At 30.8% G+C, this 18182-nt stretch overlaps 1 protein-coding gene across 9 annotated transcripts in view; it reads left to right on the top strand.

The window, feature by feature from the left end:
- The window catches only part of LOC129795388 (histone-lysine N-methyltransferase 2D-like), a 49956-nt gene that overhangs the window by 18625 nt on the left and 13149 nt on the right, over positions 1-18182 (top strand). For 5 of the 9 annotated variants that reach the window (XM_055836613.1, XM_055836615.1, XM_055836621.1 and 2 more), the window contains 9 exons: positions 4781-4916; positions 5027-5394; positions 7256-9073; positions 9146-9276; positions 10807-11098; positions 13196-13294; positions 16435-16563; positions 16655-17125; positions 17203-17361. In XM_055836613.1, the coding sequence (XP_055692588.1) occupies positions 4781-4916; positions 5027-5394; positions 7256-9073; positions 9146-9276; positions 10807-11098; positions 13196-13294; positions 16435-16563; positions 16655-17125; positions 17203-17361 (3603 nt within the window). The remainder of the gene's footprint in view (positions 1-4780; positions 4917-5026; positions 5395-7255; positions 9074-9145; positions 9277-10806; positions 11099-13195; positions 13295-16434; positions 16564-16654; positions 17126-17202; positions 17362-18182) is intronic. The other 4 variants (XM_055836614.1, XM_055836617.1, XM_055836616.1 and 1 more) reach the window with 4 other exon arrangements.

Here is an 18182-nt window from a genome sequence, read left to right as displayed (position 1 = left end):
AAATTAAAGAAAATTGAAAAAATGATTTTAAAAGAAAGTTGGGAAGTTTTTTCTTTTATTTTTCTTTATTGTAAAGCAGATGAAAAAAATGAGGGATTTTTTTTATTTTTACTTCAAGACTTTTGAATTCAGCTTTTTTGAAAGAATTTTTCATTATTTTCTCTTTTTGTTTAATATTCTTTTCGTTGGAAGGGCAAAAATGTGAAGTTAATTATTGAAAAATTAAATTTTTTTTTGGATACTTGAGTAAATTTTGTTGTTGAATATATTTGATATTTTGAATATTCTTGATATTCACGAATATTTCTAATATTCATTCGTTGTTTTGAATACTTGGAAAATCCGTTAAAATTTCTATTATTCGGAATGCTTTTCAACGTTTCAAATATTAGGAATATTCAAATATTCTCCGGAATATTCATCCAGAAACTCGATAAATTCTCGATATATTTCTTAGTTACTTTGAAAATTTTAAATACTTGTCAAATATTTGAAAATATTTTAAATTTTTCGAAAATCACGCCATTCTTCAATATTTCCAGTACTTTCAATATTTCCAATATTCTCAATATTTCCAGTATTTTTTATATTTCCAATATTTTCAATATTTCCAGTCTTCGAATATTTCCAGTATTCTTGATATATATATTATTTTGAATATTCGAATATTTCATTTCATGATATTCGTAAATATTTCAATTCTTTCTAATATTGCAATTTCTTCAATCTTCGTTAATATTTTGAATGTTTTCTATCGCAATTTTTCAAAATTTCAATAATTCATTTTTGGAACTATGAATGCTTTTCAAATATGTCGAATATATTCTTCAAAATATAAAGATTGGGCCTAATTCAGCGACCAAGAAACCCTTGAAATCTTTGAATTTTATACTGAAATTTCAAGATTTCAAGCGAATTTCAAGGGTTTCTTGGTCGCTGAATAAGGCCCATTATTCGCAATTTTTTCTTTATTTGTATTCGCCCTATTCGCTCCATTTTTGCCCTTTCTTCCCTTCTCTAAATTATGAGAAATTTTTGTCTTTAGGTGATAATTTCATCAAAAAGAAATATAAATAAATTATCAGAATTTTTGCATAGATATTGAATTTTTGCTATTTAATATTTTTTTCTGGTATTATTTGTAAAATTTTTTTTTTATTTTTGAATGAATTTTAATTTTTCTTTTCAAAAGAAACCTTTCAAAGTATTATTACTCTTCATGTAATTTTTGCGTCTTGTTGTATGGCATGAATATTTTGATAAATAAAAATATTTTATTTATGCATCAAAGCTGTTTTCAGAGCAAAAGCAATATTTAAAAAAAAAAAGATCAAAATGATTCTCTTTTATTTAAATTCTAATAAAAAAAATAATTCATTGAGCAGTAAGATCTTTACAACATTGCTGGAAAAAAAACAAACCTCTTTTCAAAAAAGAAATTCTCCCCTTACCCCAACACCAAACCACATTCCCGATAAATCACCAAACCCTCCTCTTCTTTCATATTGTGTCTCGCATTTGTTTGTGGAAAAAAAAGAAACATTTAGTAGATTATAGATAGTAGTTTGTTAGTAGACAAAAAAATAGATTTAGAAAAATGCTTTGCATGAATTTTCATTTATTTTTGTTTTATTTTCATTCACATCAAAATGCATTTTGAGAAAAAAACATACAAAAAATGCTTCTTAAAACTGAAAGAATTTAAATGAGATATATTATTCGCGGATTTGAAAATTCAACGTTCCTTTGAAAAATATTTTTAAGTAAATTAAAAAGAAATTGGATTGAATCTACTTGAATGCACAATTTCATTATTAAAAGACCTTTTCCTGATTATTCTTTATTTTTATTAATAAAATAAATAATTCTCCTTCATCAAATCTGCGATATTTGATATTTTTTCTAAACTACAACTGTTCTCTAAGATAGATATCTATTAGCGCAAGCGATAGAGTAGTAAGCTCACGTCTAAAAAGTCCCTGGTTCGAGTACAGATCCATCTGATTACCAAATAATAAAAGTTTTTTCAATGACAGCAAAATTGAACGATGAATTTTCACTTCTGAACATTTTATTATTAGTTGGTGTTCCACTTCGTGGCCAACACCAAGTATTGTAATCGTCGGAAAAACCGGCCACCTCAGATCGGGTTCAAACTTGGTATGAGCACGTTTTAGACATCCCACATTACGAAAATGGTGGTGGAAAATTTTTGATCCGGCCGGCCTGCCGGCCGGCCTGCCGGCCTGCCGGCCGGTCGCCTAAACTTTGCCTTATAACTTTCGAACGGTAAGAGATAGAGACTTCCGGTTTGAAGTTTTCTATAGAAATATGGGTGTAAAATTTCATTTTTTCGCATTTTCAAAATCCAAGATGGCCGCCGTCCGCCATTTTGAAATACTATCAATCACTTCCCTTATAGCTAGAGGTCTGAAATTTTAGTATGTTGTAGAGCTCAGAGAGACGTTTTCATCAACAATTCATACTTGACAATCGGTCAAGCGGTTTAGCAAATATGGCGGCCTTAAGCAAAAAGTGTTTTTTCGATACAACTCGAGAACGGCTTGACCGATTTTGATCATCTTGGTATCAAATGAAAGGTTTCAAGAAGCCCTACAACTGTATAGAACATTCCAAGTTCCAAAAACATCCGCAAGAGGCGCTAAAATCAAAAACAAAAATTGCCTAACTTTAAGAGGCAATATCTCCCAACATCTGTTATAGATTTCCTTTAAATTTTGATATGTTGTAGCCTGACTCAATATCTGTCACCAGTCCGAAAATGAAGAAAATCTATGTCGCCGTTTAGAAGATATGGCCATTTGAATAATTCTTGCATTTGAAAAGTTCTAAGAACCATATCTCTTGAACCGCTTGTCCGATTTGACTCAACTTTGTATCAAATTAAAGGTTTTGCAATTATCTACAACTTTCTAGAACATCAGAAACCTCTAGAACCATTCCTTCAGGACGAAAAATGCGAAAAACTGTTTTGGTGAAACAAAAATCCGCCATTTTGTGTTCTGGAGGTGACCTTGAAAATTATTGAGATATATGTCAAATTATAGCTTATTTCAAGACCTTTCCAAAACTAGTCATGAAATTTCTGTAGGTGTTATAGAACAAGAGATATGACAATTTTTATGCATCAAATTGCTGAATTTCACTAAAAAATCAACTTTGCCTACTAATATTGTTCACAAATAGTATTACAACGCATAAACAAACTTCTACACGTTGTGGGACACCAACTCTTATAACTGGACGCGTTATGATTGACTTTTCTATTCTATTCAGGGTGCTACTTTGACAAATTTCAAAAGATGCTTTAAGGGGAAAAAACATTTAAAAAAAAAAGTAACTTTTACGTTCGAATTACTTCTCTCTTGTAGAAGACTGATAATTAATTTATTGAGAAAGAATTCAAAGAAATCTTCATATCAATACGTTTGGAATAACAAATACGCGATAGATCCTTTTTTTGTGGTGCCTCCTTGTAGTGATTTCCTTCAAAATCGCGACATTTCGATAGCCACGATGGGTGAAATTCACTAGTCTAAGCGAAAGTTAAGAGTTCTTAAGATTTTTTTTCTCAAGTTTTTTTTTTAAATTTTTTAAAGGTTTTTTCTAGCAAGTCTTAAGTTTTATTGTAAACAAAATTCAAGATTAAAATTTTTTTTAAAGAACTTCTCAAGTTTTCTTAAGTCAGGCTGAATCTGGAAGATTTTTCATGATCACATTCAAGCATAAAAATTCGTAAAAATCTCAAAAAAACATACAATTAGCCTGATTCAGCTTGATTTATGAAAACTTAATTTTCACTTAAGAATACATTTAAAAAAACTAAATTTTTCTTAAGAAAAGAGAATTAAAATGAAATTTTTAAGAGAATTAAAAAAGAAACTTTAAAAAACTTGAGAAACCTTAACTTTTGCTTAAGAAAATATTAAGAAATTTTAAATTTTTCTTAAGAAAACTTAAGATTGTCTTATCAGTGAATTTTACCCGATGTCCCTATTCATCAGGCTTAAGAATAGTCTTAAGCTCCATTACCTACTTCTAGCTAGAATTCTTTTTGATTTGAATTATCTGTCCTGTTCATGATTAGTTTGAAAGAAACGTTTCAATAATTGGAGAGAAAACCAAGAAGGAAAAAAAAATTCTTTAAGGCCTTTAGAAGAAACTTTCAAACATTTTATTTGAAGGCTCTGTATGATTCAGTATCAAAGTCATTCCTATCGGGTTTTAATGATATTTTTAAGGGTTTTAGGTAGACTTTCTTAGTATGTTCGTTTTCTTTACAATTTTCAGCTGTAAATCCCTTAAAGATCACGGATAAGGTCGTAAAATTTAACACAAAAGATTTCTCAAGCATTTCTAATATGATTTTAGTTAGAAAAAAAGTATTTTTACTTAATTTAATTTGCTCTTCTAATTTTTTTTCTATATACTTTTGTACTATACGTGAATAGAGTAAAACATTTTTTTTTAAATATTAAAAAATTAAAGGAAAGTTAATGATAAACAAACTCTAGTTTTTTGCATGACTTTACGTAGAAAGTATTGCTAGTAATTAAAAAAAATAAATAAATAAAATTAATAAAGTTACGTTAAATACTAATTTAAAAAAATATTTATTAATAATTTAGCGTTAATAGAAGCAAAGCTAAAAAAACAAACATTTTTCACTTGTTGATAAATTGCAAATAATATTAATAATTTATTAGTTGAATTAATTTAGTTTATTCTTCTATAATGTTTTAATAAAATTTATTTTCAGGATCAAGAAAAAATTAATGCACAGCAGAAAACAATGCGTGAACAAGAGCAAGAACGTCAATGGAAGCAATTGCAGGCAAACCGTGCGAGGGAACAGCAAATGCAACAGCTTGTGATTCACAATCAAGTTGGGCAAGGTAAGTTATTGAATTCAAGCTTAAAATTCTAATTTAAAGTCCTTAAAATGAATTCTTAAAAAATCAGCAAATTAAATAAAAAAATTTGCAAACATTTTGTAACAAAACAGATTCATCTGTTCAACTGCAAGTATCAACGCATAATGATGGCAATGCCGTTGGTTTGATGGCAAGCCCATCACCGACATCGCGTCAAATGACAAATTTTGTTCAACCTTCGGCAAAGGGGCGCCCAAGTGTCCTGCCCGGAAATTTAAATACATCCGGGTATCCACATTCGGCGATGACACGCCCCGTTTCCGTACAAATACCGCGTGGGCAGCAACAGCAGCAGCGCCTAACGCAGAGCCCCTTTTCACCCCAATCCCAAACATCCCAATCGCCACATGAGCAATTCCCGGGGTCCCCCGTACCACAGGGTATGGAGCCATTTTCGCGGCCACCATCGGAAAATTCGCAGCCAGATCAATTTATTTTGGTGAGTTTTGTGTATGTTTTTTTTTTGCAATTTTTTATCTCTATGCTCTACATAAATTTAATTCTACTTTGCATCCAAGTTCCGCCTTCAAATTAAACGTGAAATTCACACTTAAGTGAAGAAGAAGAAGAATTTCTTAAAAGAAAAACTCTCTGATTGGTAAATAAATTCCAGGGACGTATTCAGGGAGACAATTTCAGTGTCTCAATAGCCAATAAACTTAGGCCATTTTGTACTTTTTAGCGGTAAAAAATATTATTTTTTTAAGGCTAAAAATTATATTTTAAAATTTAATTTTCAAATGTTGAAAGTTCGAAAAGAAACGTCAAACGTTAGCAAATAGCAAAATGGTAACTAACAGAAACGTCAAACGTTAGAATTTAATTTTTCAATTTTCCGGTCGTCGCAAAGGAGTGGAAAATCAGATTCACGCCAGGAAGAACAGATAGTTAGAATTTTACCATCTGTCAAGCTGCTAAAAGAAGCGTCGATCGTTAAAATCTGACAAGCTGTCAAAAACTTTTAAAACTTCAATTATTACAAAAAGATTAAAAAAAAAAAAGAGTAAATAAACTGACAAAAAGTTTCATATACAGCCGCTAAAAATCGTTAAAGATTTAGAAAAAGAGAACTGTCAAAAGTTTAAATTAATCCAACTGTCAAAAGTTTGAATTAATCCAACTGTCAAAAGCTTCTTTTGCAGCCATTAAAACGTTAAAAATTAACAAAGCAGGAACGACAAATGTTAGAATTGAAGAAACTGTCAAACACTTCCAATACAATCAAGAAAACACTAAAAAGCAACAAACTGTTGAAAAGCTTCTATTACTGCTAATAAAAAAAAAATAGTCAAACGTTAACAAAAAAAGGAACATAAAACGTTTTAATTGAGTAAGCTGTCAAAAACTTTCAATACAAAACGTTCAAAATAAACATCAAACTTCAGAATCAAGTAAACTGTCAAGTTTTTAATAAAAGCTGTTAAAAACCGTTAGACGTTAAAAAATACACAAACGTCATTCGTTAGAATTAAATACGCTGTCAAAAGCTTCTAATACAGCTGTTAAAAAATCGTTTATGTATTGTTAAGAAAAAATAAACAGAACCATAAAACTCAAAAACTTCCTTTACATCCATTAAAACATTAAATGTTATCAAAGAAGAAGTGTCAAATATTAGAATTGAACAAACTGTCAAAAGCTTGTGTAAAAAAACGTCAAAAACTATGTAAAAATGAACAATCTATCATACTTCTGAAGCTTAAAAAAAAAGCTAAAAATAAACAAGCTGTAATCAAATTTTTTAATAGATCATTCAACTTTAACTTTGACATTTCTTTTTATTAACGTTCAACTTTTTTTTAAAGCTGCTATAGATGCATTTGACAACTTGTTCAGCTTTAACGTATTTTTTAACGTTTCATCAAATCTAACATTTTGACGTTTCTGCTTTGTTAACAAGCAAATTGAAATACAATTTTAATCTTATTCTTCTTAAAATTGTGCTCCTAAGTCCGTTTTTTTTTCAATTTATTTTTAGACTTCTTTTAATTACAAAAGAAAAATCTAAAACATCCCCTTGATTAGATTTCTGGCTTAAGCCCCTGATGAATTCTTAACTTTTTTACGTTCTCATTGGCTTGACGTAGAAGCGACCTGGCCAATCACGTCAACCAATCAGAGAACTCTGAATCTTCTTCTTCTTCATTTACATTTCATTTTAAGACAATTATTTGAAAAAATCGCTTCAAATAAATTCAATTTGAGGGCAGAACTTCACTGCAATGTTGTTTTGAATGAAATAAATGTTATTTCGTTGTTCCAACAAAAAAATTATAACGTAAAAAAACAAAAACTTTCAGTCCCCGCAAAGTAATCGATCTTATGGGCATCAGAGTCCAAATTCAGCACCAAATCGCAGTCCAGCGTATGTTGGGCAGCAGCCAGCTGTTCAGATGCCCGCAAAGCAGATTCGTTTGAATATTGATAGCGGTGGGTATGCTCAGGCACCGGGTACACCACGCCCGAACGTTAGTACGGGTATAATGCGATCAACGGTTTATGCTACGAGGCCGCTTTTTAGTAATAATCAATCATTCCCATCCGGAGGGCGTACGGATCAGTTTCAACCACAACCACCACCGTCTCCGGGGCAGCAGCAGCAGCAGCAGCCACAGCAGCAGCATCAGCAGCCACAGCAACAGCCGGAAGGGAATAGGCAGTTGCGTGATTTGCTGCAACGACAACAAATGGTTGCACCGAATTCAAGTGGAATTGTTTCGCCGCAATCGCAGCATATTTTGTCCCCTCAAGCGCAGAATCCACCACAATCGCCGCGATGGGGAATGGAGAATTTGGATGAGCAATCACTGATTGGAACAACGCAGCAACAGCAGCAGCAGCAGCATCAACAAACAGCTGATAATATTACTTTCCGACAACCTCTTCCGCCGGGTTTAACGTCACGTCCACAACGGATGCAGCTGAGTACGGTTCCAGTATTGGTACGTCCAGGGCAGCAGCAGCAGCAGCTGCAACCACAGACATCACTGAATAATCAAATAATGAGTGCACGTCTTGCACAAATGCAACCGGAAATGCGTCAAAGAATGATTCGTCCGCAAGTTGTTACGAGTGCAATTGCATCAAATCAACAATCACAGATGATTATATCGCAACAAACGAATATGATGCAGCAACAGCAGAACCAGCAGCAGCAGCAGCAGTTTGGTGTGAGAAAATTAGATCAATACGGGCAGTTGATTGGTGCGCAGAGTAATCAATTGATGCAACAGAGCAATCAGCAGCAGCATGATCAGCAAAATGTGGGGATTCTTGCGCAGAAATTGGAACGAATTCAACCGGGAGGTATTAATTCCGGTGATGCTGTCATGGATGTGCGTCAGGCGGCACGTGGAGGGGAACATATTGCAACGGGAGCCGCGGATTCCGAAGCCCCCGAGATCCCGGACAATGTAACGGCTGAACTGGAGAAGTTGGAGCAAGAAGAAGGCGGGGGAATGGGTGAAGTTGAGGGAGTTGGTGACATTCTCGGTGGTCTTGGGGATGATGACGAGGAGCTCCTTGTCTCCCTGACCGCCGAAATGGGGGCAGATTTCAATATTCTCGAATATGCCGATCCCGAGCTTGATACCCTTAATGACGGGGAGAAGGCAAATCTCCTTGACAGCTTGGAGCTGGATGAGGACACAGAGAAGGAAGATAAGCCGGGGAAGAAGGAATTGCCGCAGGAAAAGGAAGATTTGGCCGATCAAGGACGCTCAACAATGCCCGATGATGCAGCACCAACAACAAATCTCATTTCACAAGCCGACTCAATGCACACAATGACAACAAATCAGAGTATTTCCCTGAATAATCCGATGACAATGCAAGTTATGCAACAAGCAACGTCCGAAGCAACAAGTCTCCCATCAGCAATGCCAACGAATGTAATGCAGCAAGCCCAGGGGATGCGAACGCAACAGAATCCGCAGCAACAGAATATTCTTCTCGAGGGCAATCAGCAGCAATTGCATCATCAGCAGCAACAACAGAGATTGCATCAGTTGAAGATGCTGCAGCAGCAGCAGCAGCAGCAGCATCAACAACAAAATCAAGTATCGCATCAACTAATACCGGCTAATTTGCAACAGATACAGCAGCAAATGCTGCATAGGGTACGTTTAAATGGTTTTAACATAAAAGAAATTTTGAAAAAATGAAAGATTTTTGAATAATTGACTTTGTAGGTACAACAAGCAGCAGCAATGGGAAAACCAATGCAAGTTGGAACGCAGTTAATGTCAAATGGTGCCATTGGGATTGTAACGGCGAATAATAATGTTCAAGTTAGCTTCCCTGGGCTAATGAATCGAAATGGGTAAGTCAAAGTAATGAACAAAAATCGTTAAAAATTTTGAATCAGAAAAAGAAAAATTTTTAACACTTGGAGGCCACGAATTTCTAACCTCAAACTTTTAAGCTTGATTCTCTATTTTAAAGAAAACATTTTTCCAGATTTTCTTTTTTGTGAACTTCTAGTATTCGAAATCGCCTAGATGTAAAATTTATCAAGATAAGTTGGATAGATTTTCATCTAAAGGCAGTTTAAAAAAAATCGAATTGGCAGCGATTGCCAGTTTTGTCCTCCAGTGATAAACTTGTTAAAGTGATACTGATTCTCTGAAATAAAAGTGTTTTTAACTAAAAACTGAAAAAAAATAAAAGAGAAAGTTTATAAAACGTCAAAATTGTTAAATATCAACAAAAAAACATTTTGTGAAATGTCAAAAATTAAACAAAATTTGCATTGACAGAACGTCAAAAAATGCTTTGAGGAAAAAAATGATAAATAACGTTTGCAAAATTTCAGAAATATACTTCAAATTACAAAAAAAAATCAAACTCCGCTTTTGAAAAAAAAAAAAAACATAAAAATGATGATTTTTGCAAAACGTCAAAAAATTTGATTTCTTGAAATGATATTTTCTTTCAAAACCTAAAAAATCGCAGATCTAAAATGTCAGAATCGTTTACAATAACAACGTCAAAAGTTTCTTGTTAAAACCGTAAGAAAAATGATTTTAAATAACGTCAAAAATTCGTCTGAAAAACTGCAAAAAATGATTATAAAAAACACTTCAAACGTTACTTGTAAATACGTCAAAAAGTTCTTTTGAAAAATGTCAAAAATTGCAAATAAATAACGTCAAAAGATGCTTCTAAGAAACGCCAAAAAATACTTGTTAAAACGAAAAAATTTGTTTTTTTTTACAAAAAAATCGCAGTTGAAAAACTTTCAAAAATGTTTTTTAAAAAAAGTCAAATATTGCAGTTGAAACATGTCAAAATTAATTAAAAAATAAATACTCCAGTGGAAACTGACGGGATGACGCAATCGGAAGGAATTTTCCTAAAACACCAAAAACATAAAAAATAAATACTCAAACATTTTTTTTTTTTTTGTAAAACGTCAAAAATAGTTTTGAAAAACCTATAAAATCACAAAAGAAAAATGTCAAAACTGCATTTTGAAAAGATTGCCAAGAAACGTCAAAAAGTAACTTATTGAAACGTCAAAAAGTAACTTATTGAAACGTCAGAAAAGACTTGTAAAAATGTCAAAAAATAACTTATTAAAACGTCAAAAAAATTTTTTAACGAAGAGCGTCTGATTTTATTAAAATGCGAATTACGGGCCTTCTATTAATTTCTAAAATTTTTTTTGAAAAATACAGAAACTCCTTTTTATAGACGTTAAAGAATGTTTGCCTTTCCCAATGAGAAATAATCGATCCATATATCCTTGAATAAGCTCCTTTTCATAGACGTTTTATTAGGCAATTCCCTTTTTGAAAAAAAAAAATTAATTATTCTCCTTTCCTTTGTTTTCTCTTCCAAATTCTTTTAGACAACAATTAATTACACAGCATCGTTTGCAAGGATTGCGACTCCCAACACCGGGGCAGGATCATCAGGGGCAGCCGCAGCAGCAGCAAACGCAGCCACAGCAACCAAATCAAGGTCCACGAATGATTCTGCAGCAGCAACTGCAGCAACAGTCGCAACAGCAAATTAATCGAATGGCCATGGGGGGTGCTCCGCAGGCACAACAGGCACAAATTAATCAGCCACCGCCACCCCCATATCCGGGGCCACCACCTCCATATCCTGGGAATGCGCAGACCTCATCATGCAATCAAGTAAGGAAAATTTATTCATTAATATTTTCTCTTTTTTTTTCTTGGCTTGTGGGATAATCTTACTTTTAAATACTTTAATTGGCATTTTTAAGGCAGAAATTTAAGTGAAATTTTAGCTGAAATTTTCGGAGTTTTTTATTGTTAAAATTCAATTTTTATTGTTTGTTTAAATTAAAAAATAATTTTCTTCATTGATCAATTAATAAATTTTGAGAAATTAATTTCATTTAAATTTCTGTAATGAATCGAATGGGGAAAAAAAGTCTGTCTTGTGGTATTAATTTAAAGGGGGTATGAAAAACAAATATTAAGATACATTAATTACTCTATGCGGAAAAGTGCTTCAAAGTACAATTCATGAGTTTGTTTTTATCGTGAAAAGTTCTTTGAAAAAAAATTGTTTGTTTCAGATTTAGGAAATTTCTAAATTAAAATGTTTTTTTTTGGGTTTTAAAAACAAATTTCCCAATATTCTCTCAAACTAAATATTTTGAAGCACTTTCACGCATAAGAAAAAAATATTTATCAAAAAAACTAAACATTCTTTTTGCTGAGTAACGAATTTAATGTTTTTTGCGTATTTTTATTTTTGGTTTTTTGTTATTATCTATTTAAAAAAAAAATTATGGAATTGATTGAAGTTTTTTTCCAAATATTTTTCATTTTAATTTTCTTTCTGAAGTATTTTTATTAATTTTATTTAATTCTTTGAAAATTCTTTATAAAAGATTTCTTAACCTATTTGCATGTCTGTCTGTGCGTTTGATATAATTGTTGAATTTTTGAAATGAAAAAAAAAAGTTAATGCAGAATCACATAATAAAAAAAAACTCGTTTACTTTATTCTATTTATCTAAAAAGAAAAAAAAGGTTTATGGGTTAGAGACAAAAAACTGACGTAGAGAAGATGCGCAAATTGTTGAGGAAAATATCCCTGGAGGAGTTGGGAGGAAAAGGAAACTTTTTGGGAAAGAAAAGTTTTCTAAAGCTTCTTGTGAGAAATTTTAAGAATTTTTCTTGAGAAGTAACTCAAGAGAAATTTAAAATTAAATTTTGTGAAAATTATAAAAAAAGATATATTTGGTCAAATCTAGATTTACAATCATTAAAATACACGAAAAATATTTTTTTACGCAAGTGGTGTAAAAAATAAGTGTTAGTCCTGTCGTAAAAGTTTACCCGGCTGGTTCAATGGCCCAATAAAAGTCTAAATAACGCTGCAGCTGAAAATCAAGATATAAATTGGTTGGAAAATAATTTTAGAGCATATAGGGAAACCTCTTCGGAGACTTTTAATTGCAATTTATCCCACAAAATTATTTTTTTATGGACAGAAAAATTAATTTTGAGGTTATGTTAGCATGCAAAGAATATGTCAGACATATTAAAGAAAATTCTCTTCGCAGAGACGTTATACAAAATCCTCTCCCGTCTCTTCCAATTACTTTATTCAATTAGTTTTATTAGTTTCTATTCATTGGCTGTGTTATTTGTTCAATTCGTAAGATGCAAATTATTCATTCTGTGGGTCGAAATCAGCAAAAAAAAAAACAATTTTTGTACCTAAATCTGATTAATTACCAACTTGGTTAACTTTCTCGTCTGTAATTTATTGATTTATTACTCGTGATGTACAAAAATACTTCCCAAAGCTTAAGAAAATTAATTTCCTCTTTCCAAAAAAAAAAGTTGTTTTTCCAATCTCTCTTTTGGAACTTTCCTCAAAGAATTATTCCTTAAAAATATTTTCTTAAACACTATTTAAAAAAAAAATTAAAGAAAATATTTATATCTTAAATTTCGGAGTTATTTTTCATGGAGCTATTCCATGTAATTCATTTTTATCAATTGGAGGTTAACTTTTATGTCTATTTCTTATTTTTTTATGTAATTTATCAAATCCAAAAAAAACAAAGAAAGTTTTCTTTAACAGAGGAATTTTTCGTTTTGAATTGTTTTCTTTTTTTATATTCCTTTTATTTTGCATAAATGTCTGAGTTTTTTTTGTAAATTTTTGTTTTTTAATCAAACAAACAAAAAAAAAAGAAAAAAAAGAGTTAAGAATTAAAAGAAACAATATATACGCATACGAAACAGTTTTATCCTCCGTATCAATCGATGCCAACACACGGAATAATGCCAAGCGCCGGATATCATCAGCATAGTGTTGCACATCGTCGGTCTTTGCTACTACAGGTGAGAGAGATAATGCCAAAAACAAATCCCCACGTCAGACAAATGTAAAAAAAATTAATAATCATAAAAGTATGTGATATAAAATTTCATTTTTAAATAAATTTAAAAAAAAATGAATAAATAACCAAAAGAAAAATTAGGAAATCCGTGAAAATTCCTCTTATGTTTTATTTATTAATGATTTATGTTTTAAGAAAAATCACAATCATTTAGCTTTTTAGGTTTTTTTGTACAAGTTTTTCCAACATCCTCTATTAGTCTGAGGAATGCTCTGTGATAAAACACAATTAATTTTATTTGTTTTTTTTTCTTTATTTTATTATTGTTTTTTTTTTATTTAAATAATATTATTGAATAAGAAAAAAATAGGAAAGAAAAAGCATCTACATGCACTATTATGTATTCCATATACCTTTAGGTACATAAAAAAGAATAATTTAATAAATAAATAAATTATGTTACCTCTAGTTGCTTGATTGAAGAAGTTTTATGCAACATTTTATGCTTCATGTGTTGAAAAAAAAAGATTTTCTTTTCTAGAGCTTTGTTTTATTTTTTTTTATAATTTTTTTTTAATTTGTTATTTTTCTTTTAATTGCAAAAATTGGAAGCAATGTAGAGATAAAAAATATTTAAGTAAATGAATTAAGACAATTTTCAGGTGATTTAGAATCCTTTCTTAAATTCTATTAGAATGCATGGGCATGGTAGATAAAATATTCGGTGCAAACAGTAATTTCTAACACGTCTAACACTGTAGTTATAATTTTTATTTATTCTCTTCCATCTTACCAAATTTTTGAGGCAAAATAAATCTAATTCAACGACTAAAGAGAAACTTTGGAACTCAAAAGGAGTTTATTCATTTTAATTTGGGCTTATTTACTTGTAAATAATCTTGTAGATCTTAAAGGGGAGAAAAAGAGGCAAAAAAGGTTAAAAAGACTTAAAAATTTTCCCTAAAATAATAATTTTGATATGAACTGCAACCTTTAAAAATTTTTATTTAAAAAAAAATTTAATAAAAAATTTTAATTTTTTATTTTAAAAAAGAAATATTTTCATGAATATTTTACAAAAACAAATACTGGGTGAAATTAACTAGTCAGATAGACTTAAGATTCTTGAAGACAGACTTAAGTTTTCTTTAGAATCTTAATGTTTTCTTAAAATTCATTAAATTGTTTTAAGAATGTTTCAAGTTTTCATAGGATTTCTTAAAAATAATTTAAGGTTTTTATGTTTTCTTTGGCGAAACTTAAGATTTCTTAATAAGTAAATTGAGTCATATTTTTTGAAAATTTTTACGAATTTCGATGCCCGAAGCGGATCAGAAAAAATCACCAATAAATGTGTATTTACTCTGATTTAGCCTGAGTAAAGAAATTTTAAGTTTCGTTTAAGAAAACTTAAAAATCTTAAATTATTCTTAAGAAATAATAAGTTTTTTCATAAAGAATCTTTAAAAAATCTTATGAAAACTCAAGACATTCTTTAAAAAAAAGTTAAATGATCCTTAGAAAACTTTCGGAATCTAAAGAGAACTTAAGTCTTTCTTAAGGAATCTTAAATTTGTCTGACTAATGAATTTCACCCACTATATTAAAACATAGATGAAACATAAATGTAAAAGTTTCATATGTTTAATACTTTCGCTATTAAATGAAACATCGAAAAAATTAGTCTTCATCACAATATTTATTGTGATATAGAAGAAAATTATAACCCTTTCGCGTGCATTCACTGAGTTAAAAATGCATTAACCCTTACGCGTCCATGTGAAATATTGAAACATTCAATCTCATCTCAATTATTTATTTTTTTGATTCTCTTAGATAATATTTCCTACTCAGTCAGAACGCTTCTTTTTTTCACTTTCATAAATTCAACGCATTTCTAACTTAAAAAAGACTATTAACCCTTTCGCGTTTACGTGAAACATTGAAACAAGAGCTCTTTTTATCACGATATTTATTGTCTAGATGCTTTCAGAGGACTTTTCTCAGTCAGAACGTCTTCTTTGGCTTCTTTTGCGTAAATTTGATGTATTTGTAACTTGTAAAAACAACTAAATTCATAAAAAATTGAAAAAAAAATGTTTCACGTTTGGGTCATACGTTGATCCAAACAAGAAACATTTTATTTTTCCAATTTTTTTATGAATGCAACTGTTTTTCCTAGTAATAAATACATAAAATTCACGCAGAAAAAGTCAAAGAGAACGTTTTGACTGAAAAATGCTCTATAAGTTCGTTTTTAGAATAAATATCGGGATAAAAGAGCGCATGTTTCAATGTTCTTTTTGTTTCACACTGCACGCGAAAGGATTTAAATAAGAAAAATGAATAAAAATTTCACGTTAGAATAAAAAGCGAAAGGGTTAATCATACGGAAAAGATGTTAAAGACACTTTGAAAAAAAGTCAGAGATTATTCTTGGAGAAAATATATCGCAAAAACAAGTTGTTTCCATGTTTCATGCGGACGTGAAATGGTTAGGAAATTGCTCTTATGTTGTTTTTTTTATCTCTCTTGAGGTTTTTCAAGAGAGCAAAGTCATATAATTCCATATATTTTTTTTAAATTGTTGTCAAACATTTTCAATGAAACATCAACGTGAATGTTTCATGCTTTTGAAGCAAGACATAAAGATGATGTTATTTTTGAATTTTTGAGTAAACTTTGTTGGCTTTCCTCGGCAGATTTTAGTGGGAATAAGGAAGTCTTTTTGGAGAAAATTCTCTACGAGATTTCACATTATCTGAATTTTTCATCGAATGTTATAATAATTCCATATATTGATGAATAAACTCCTTTCCTGTGTGAACTCAAAATGTTTCTAAATGTTATTAAAAAAAATATATCTTTAATGCATTAAATGAATAATTTCATTCCCATAAGTTGAAGTCTAAAAGAAAAAACATTTTTAGTCCACGTAAGAAGAGTCTTTTGAGTGACCAATTCTGACTGAGAAAGTCTTATTTTTGAACATACGCCACAAACACCTCTTAAATGTTTTAATTTTAAGGATAAAAGTTATTACCTAAAATTAGTTTTAAAAAGAAAATAAAAAGAAAAACTGTGTTGGTGTTTAATGTTTTTTGTTGTTTTCGTAAATAAAAATGATATTTCTTTGGCTAGGAACAGCCGCTCTTGTTGGAAGATTTGTTGGAGCAAGAAAAACGTGAACAGGAACGACAACAAATAACATCCACAATTGCAAATGTCCAATCTAATACACAATTAAATCAAGGAATTATTGATGATCAAGTAATAATCCAAAAAAAGAATAATCAAAAAAATATTTTTTTGATCTTTAAAATATTTTTTTTATTCTATTCAATAACAAAAAACTTTGCAGAATTACCCGAGAGTAACAAATGACATCTTCAGTGGAAGTCCACAAACGACAAATGCTCAGGGAACACTGCCGAGTCCCCAAACGCCTCAACCGCAGCAGCAGCAGCAGCAACATGTGCTGCAGGGACCACCGCCGCCGGGGGTTAAAACTCAATTCCTCCCGCGTGCTCTGGGTCATGCACAATGGCGTCCAACAACACCCACGCCGCAGCAGCAGCACGTATCTCCGGGACTTGGGGCATCCGTAGTGACAGATGCAGCGGGGATACGTCGCGATGGGAATGGGGCAATTCAGTTGTTCACGGCGAATTTGCAGCCACCACCGCCACTCCCGCCGGAGAATGTGGTAACGGAGCAAGATAGGCAGATTCAAATGAACTACGAACAGTGGTTGACGCAACAAAATAACGCCCTTACCGAACAGCTCAAGTACTACGAGACAGAAGTGACGAAACTACGTAAAGTTAAGAAGGTAAAGCGAAGAAGATTTTTCTTTTCTTCAAGTTTGTTTTGTAATAAATTTATTTATTTTTTGTTCCCTTCGGTCAGAGTTTAAACAGCAAACAAAGACAAATGCGAAAATTGGGATCAGAATTGTGTGAGAGTGATGCAAGGGATCTGGCAAAGATAACATCAGAACAAAATATTGTGCAGAAGCAACTTGAAAGTGCAAGGAAGCAATCGAGGCAACATTCCTTGGTTATTCAGGTAATTTATTTATTTATTTATTTATTATCCTATTGTCCGCTCTTATAGCCAAAAAGACAAAAAGAATCTCTAAAAAAAAGTTTCAAAAGGAGTCTCTTCACTTTTCTGTTCGTGTTATAATTTTTATTGAAAATGCAAAGAAAATAAATTTAGAAATAGTTCAATGAAGGATCAAAAAATCTTTAAAATAAGACAAAAAGATTTTCCTTTTTCATCAAGAAATAACTTGCAAAAAAATCTGAAGAGATTTGATACGAAAAAAAAACAGCATAAAGCATATGCTTTAGTGCATTGATTAATGATATATTAATTTTACTTTTAAGATAAAAAAAAAAGTCTTTGTTCCAAGTATTGAATTCTATTTTCTCGATTTGCCCACAATGTATTTAATTTCCGCTCTAAAACACATACAAGATATGCTGCAACGCGCTTAATAAATAATCTTTTTTTTTGCTTTCAAAATATGATTTTTCATCAGTCAAATCTGTCAAAACATAAAAGAATTTACTCCAAATATTGAATCATTTCGTGATTTTATGGACGTGAAGCAAATGTATTATTGCTTCGTTCAATGATTTTTTTTTGTAAAGAGATCATTAAAAAAAATTTAAATACAAATAATAACTTTTCATAGTTGATTAATTTTATTATTATTATTAATTGATTTGCATGCAATGTATGTATTTTCATTTTTAAATGCATAAAACATATGCTTCGAAGATTTTAATCATAAATCCTATTTTTTTTTTTCCAAAAATGATTTTCCATCAATCAAAACATAAAAGAATTTACTCCAAATATTGAACCATATTTCGTGGTTT

Source organism: Lutzomyia longipalpis, chromosome 4 (genome assembly GCF_024334085.1).
Source record: "Lutzomyia longipalpis isolate SR_M1_2022 chromosome 4, ASM2433408v1".
Lineage (NCBI taxonomy): Eukaryota > Metazoa > Arthropoda > Insecta > Diptera > Psychodidae > Lutzomyia > Lutzomyia longipalpis.
The sequence above is the reverse complement of the archived record's forward strand: the minus strand, read 5'-3'. Positions and strand labels throughout refer to the sequence as shown.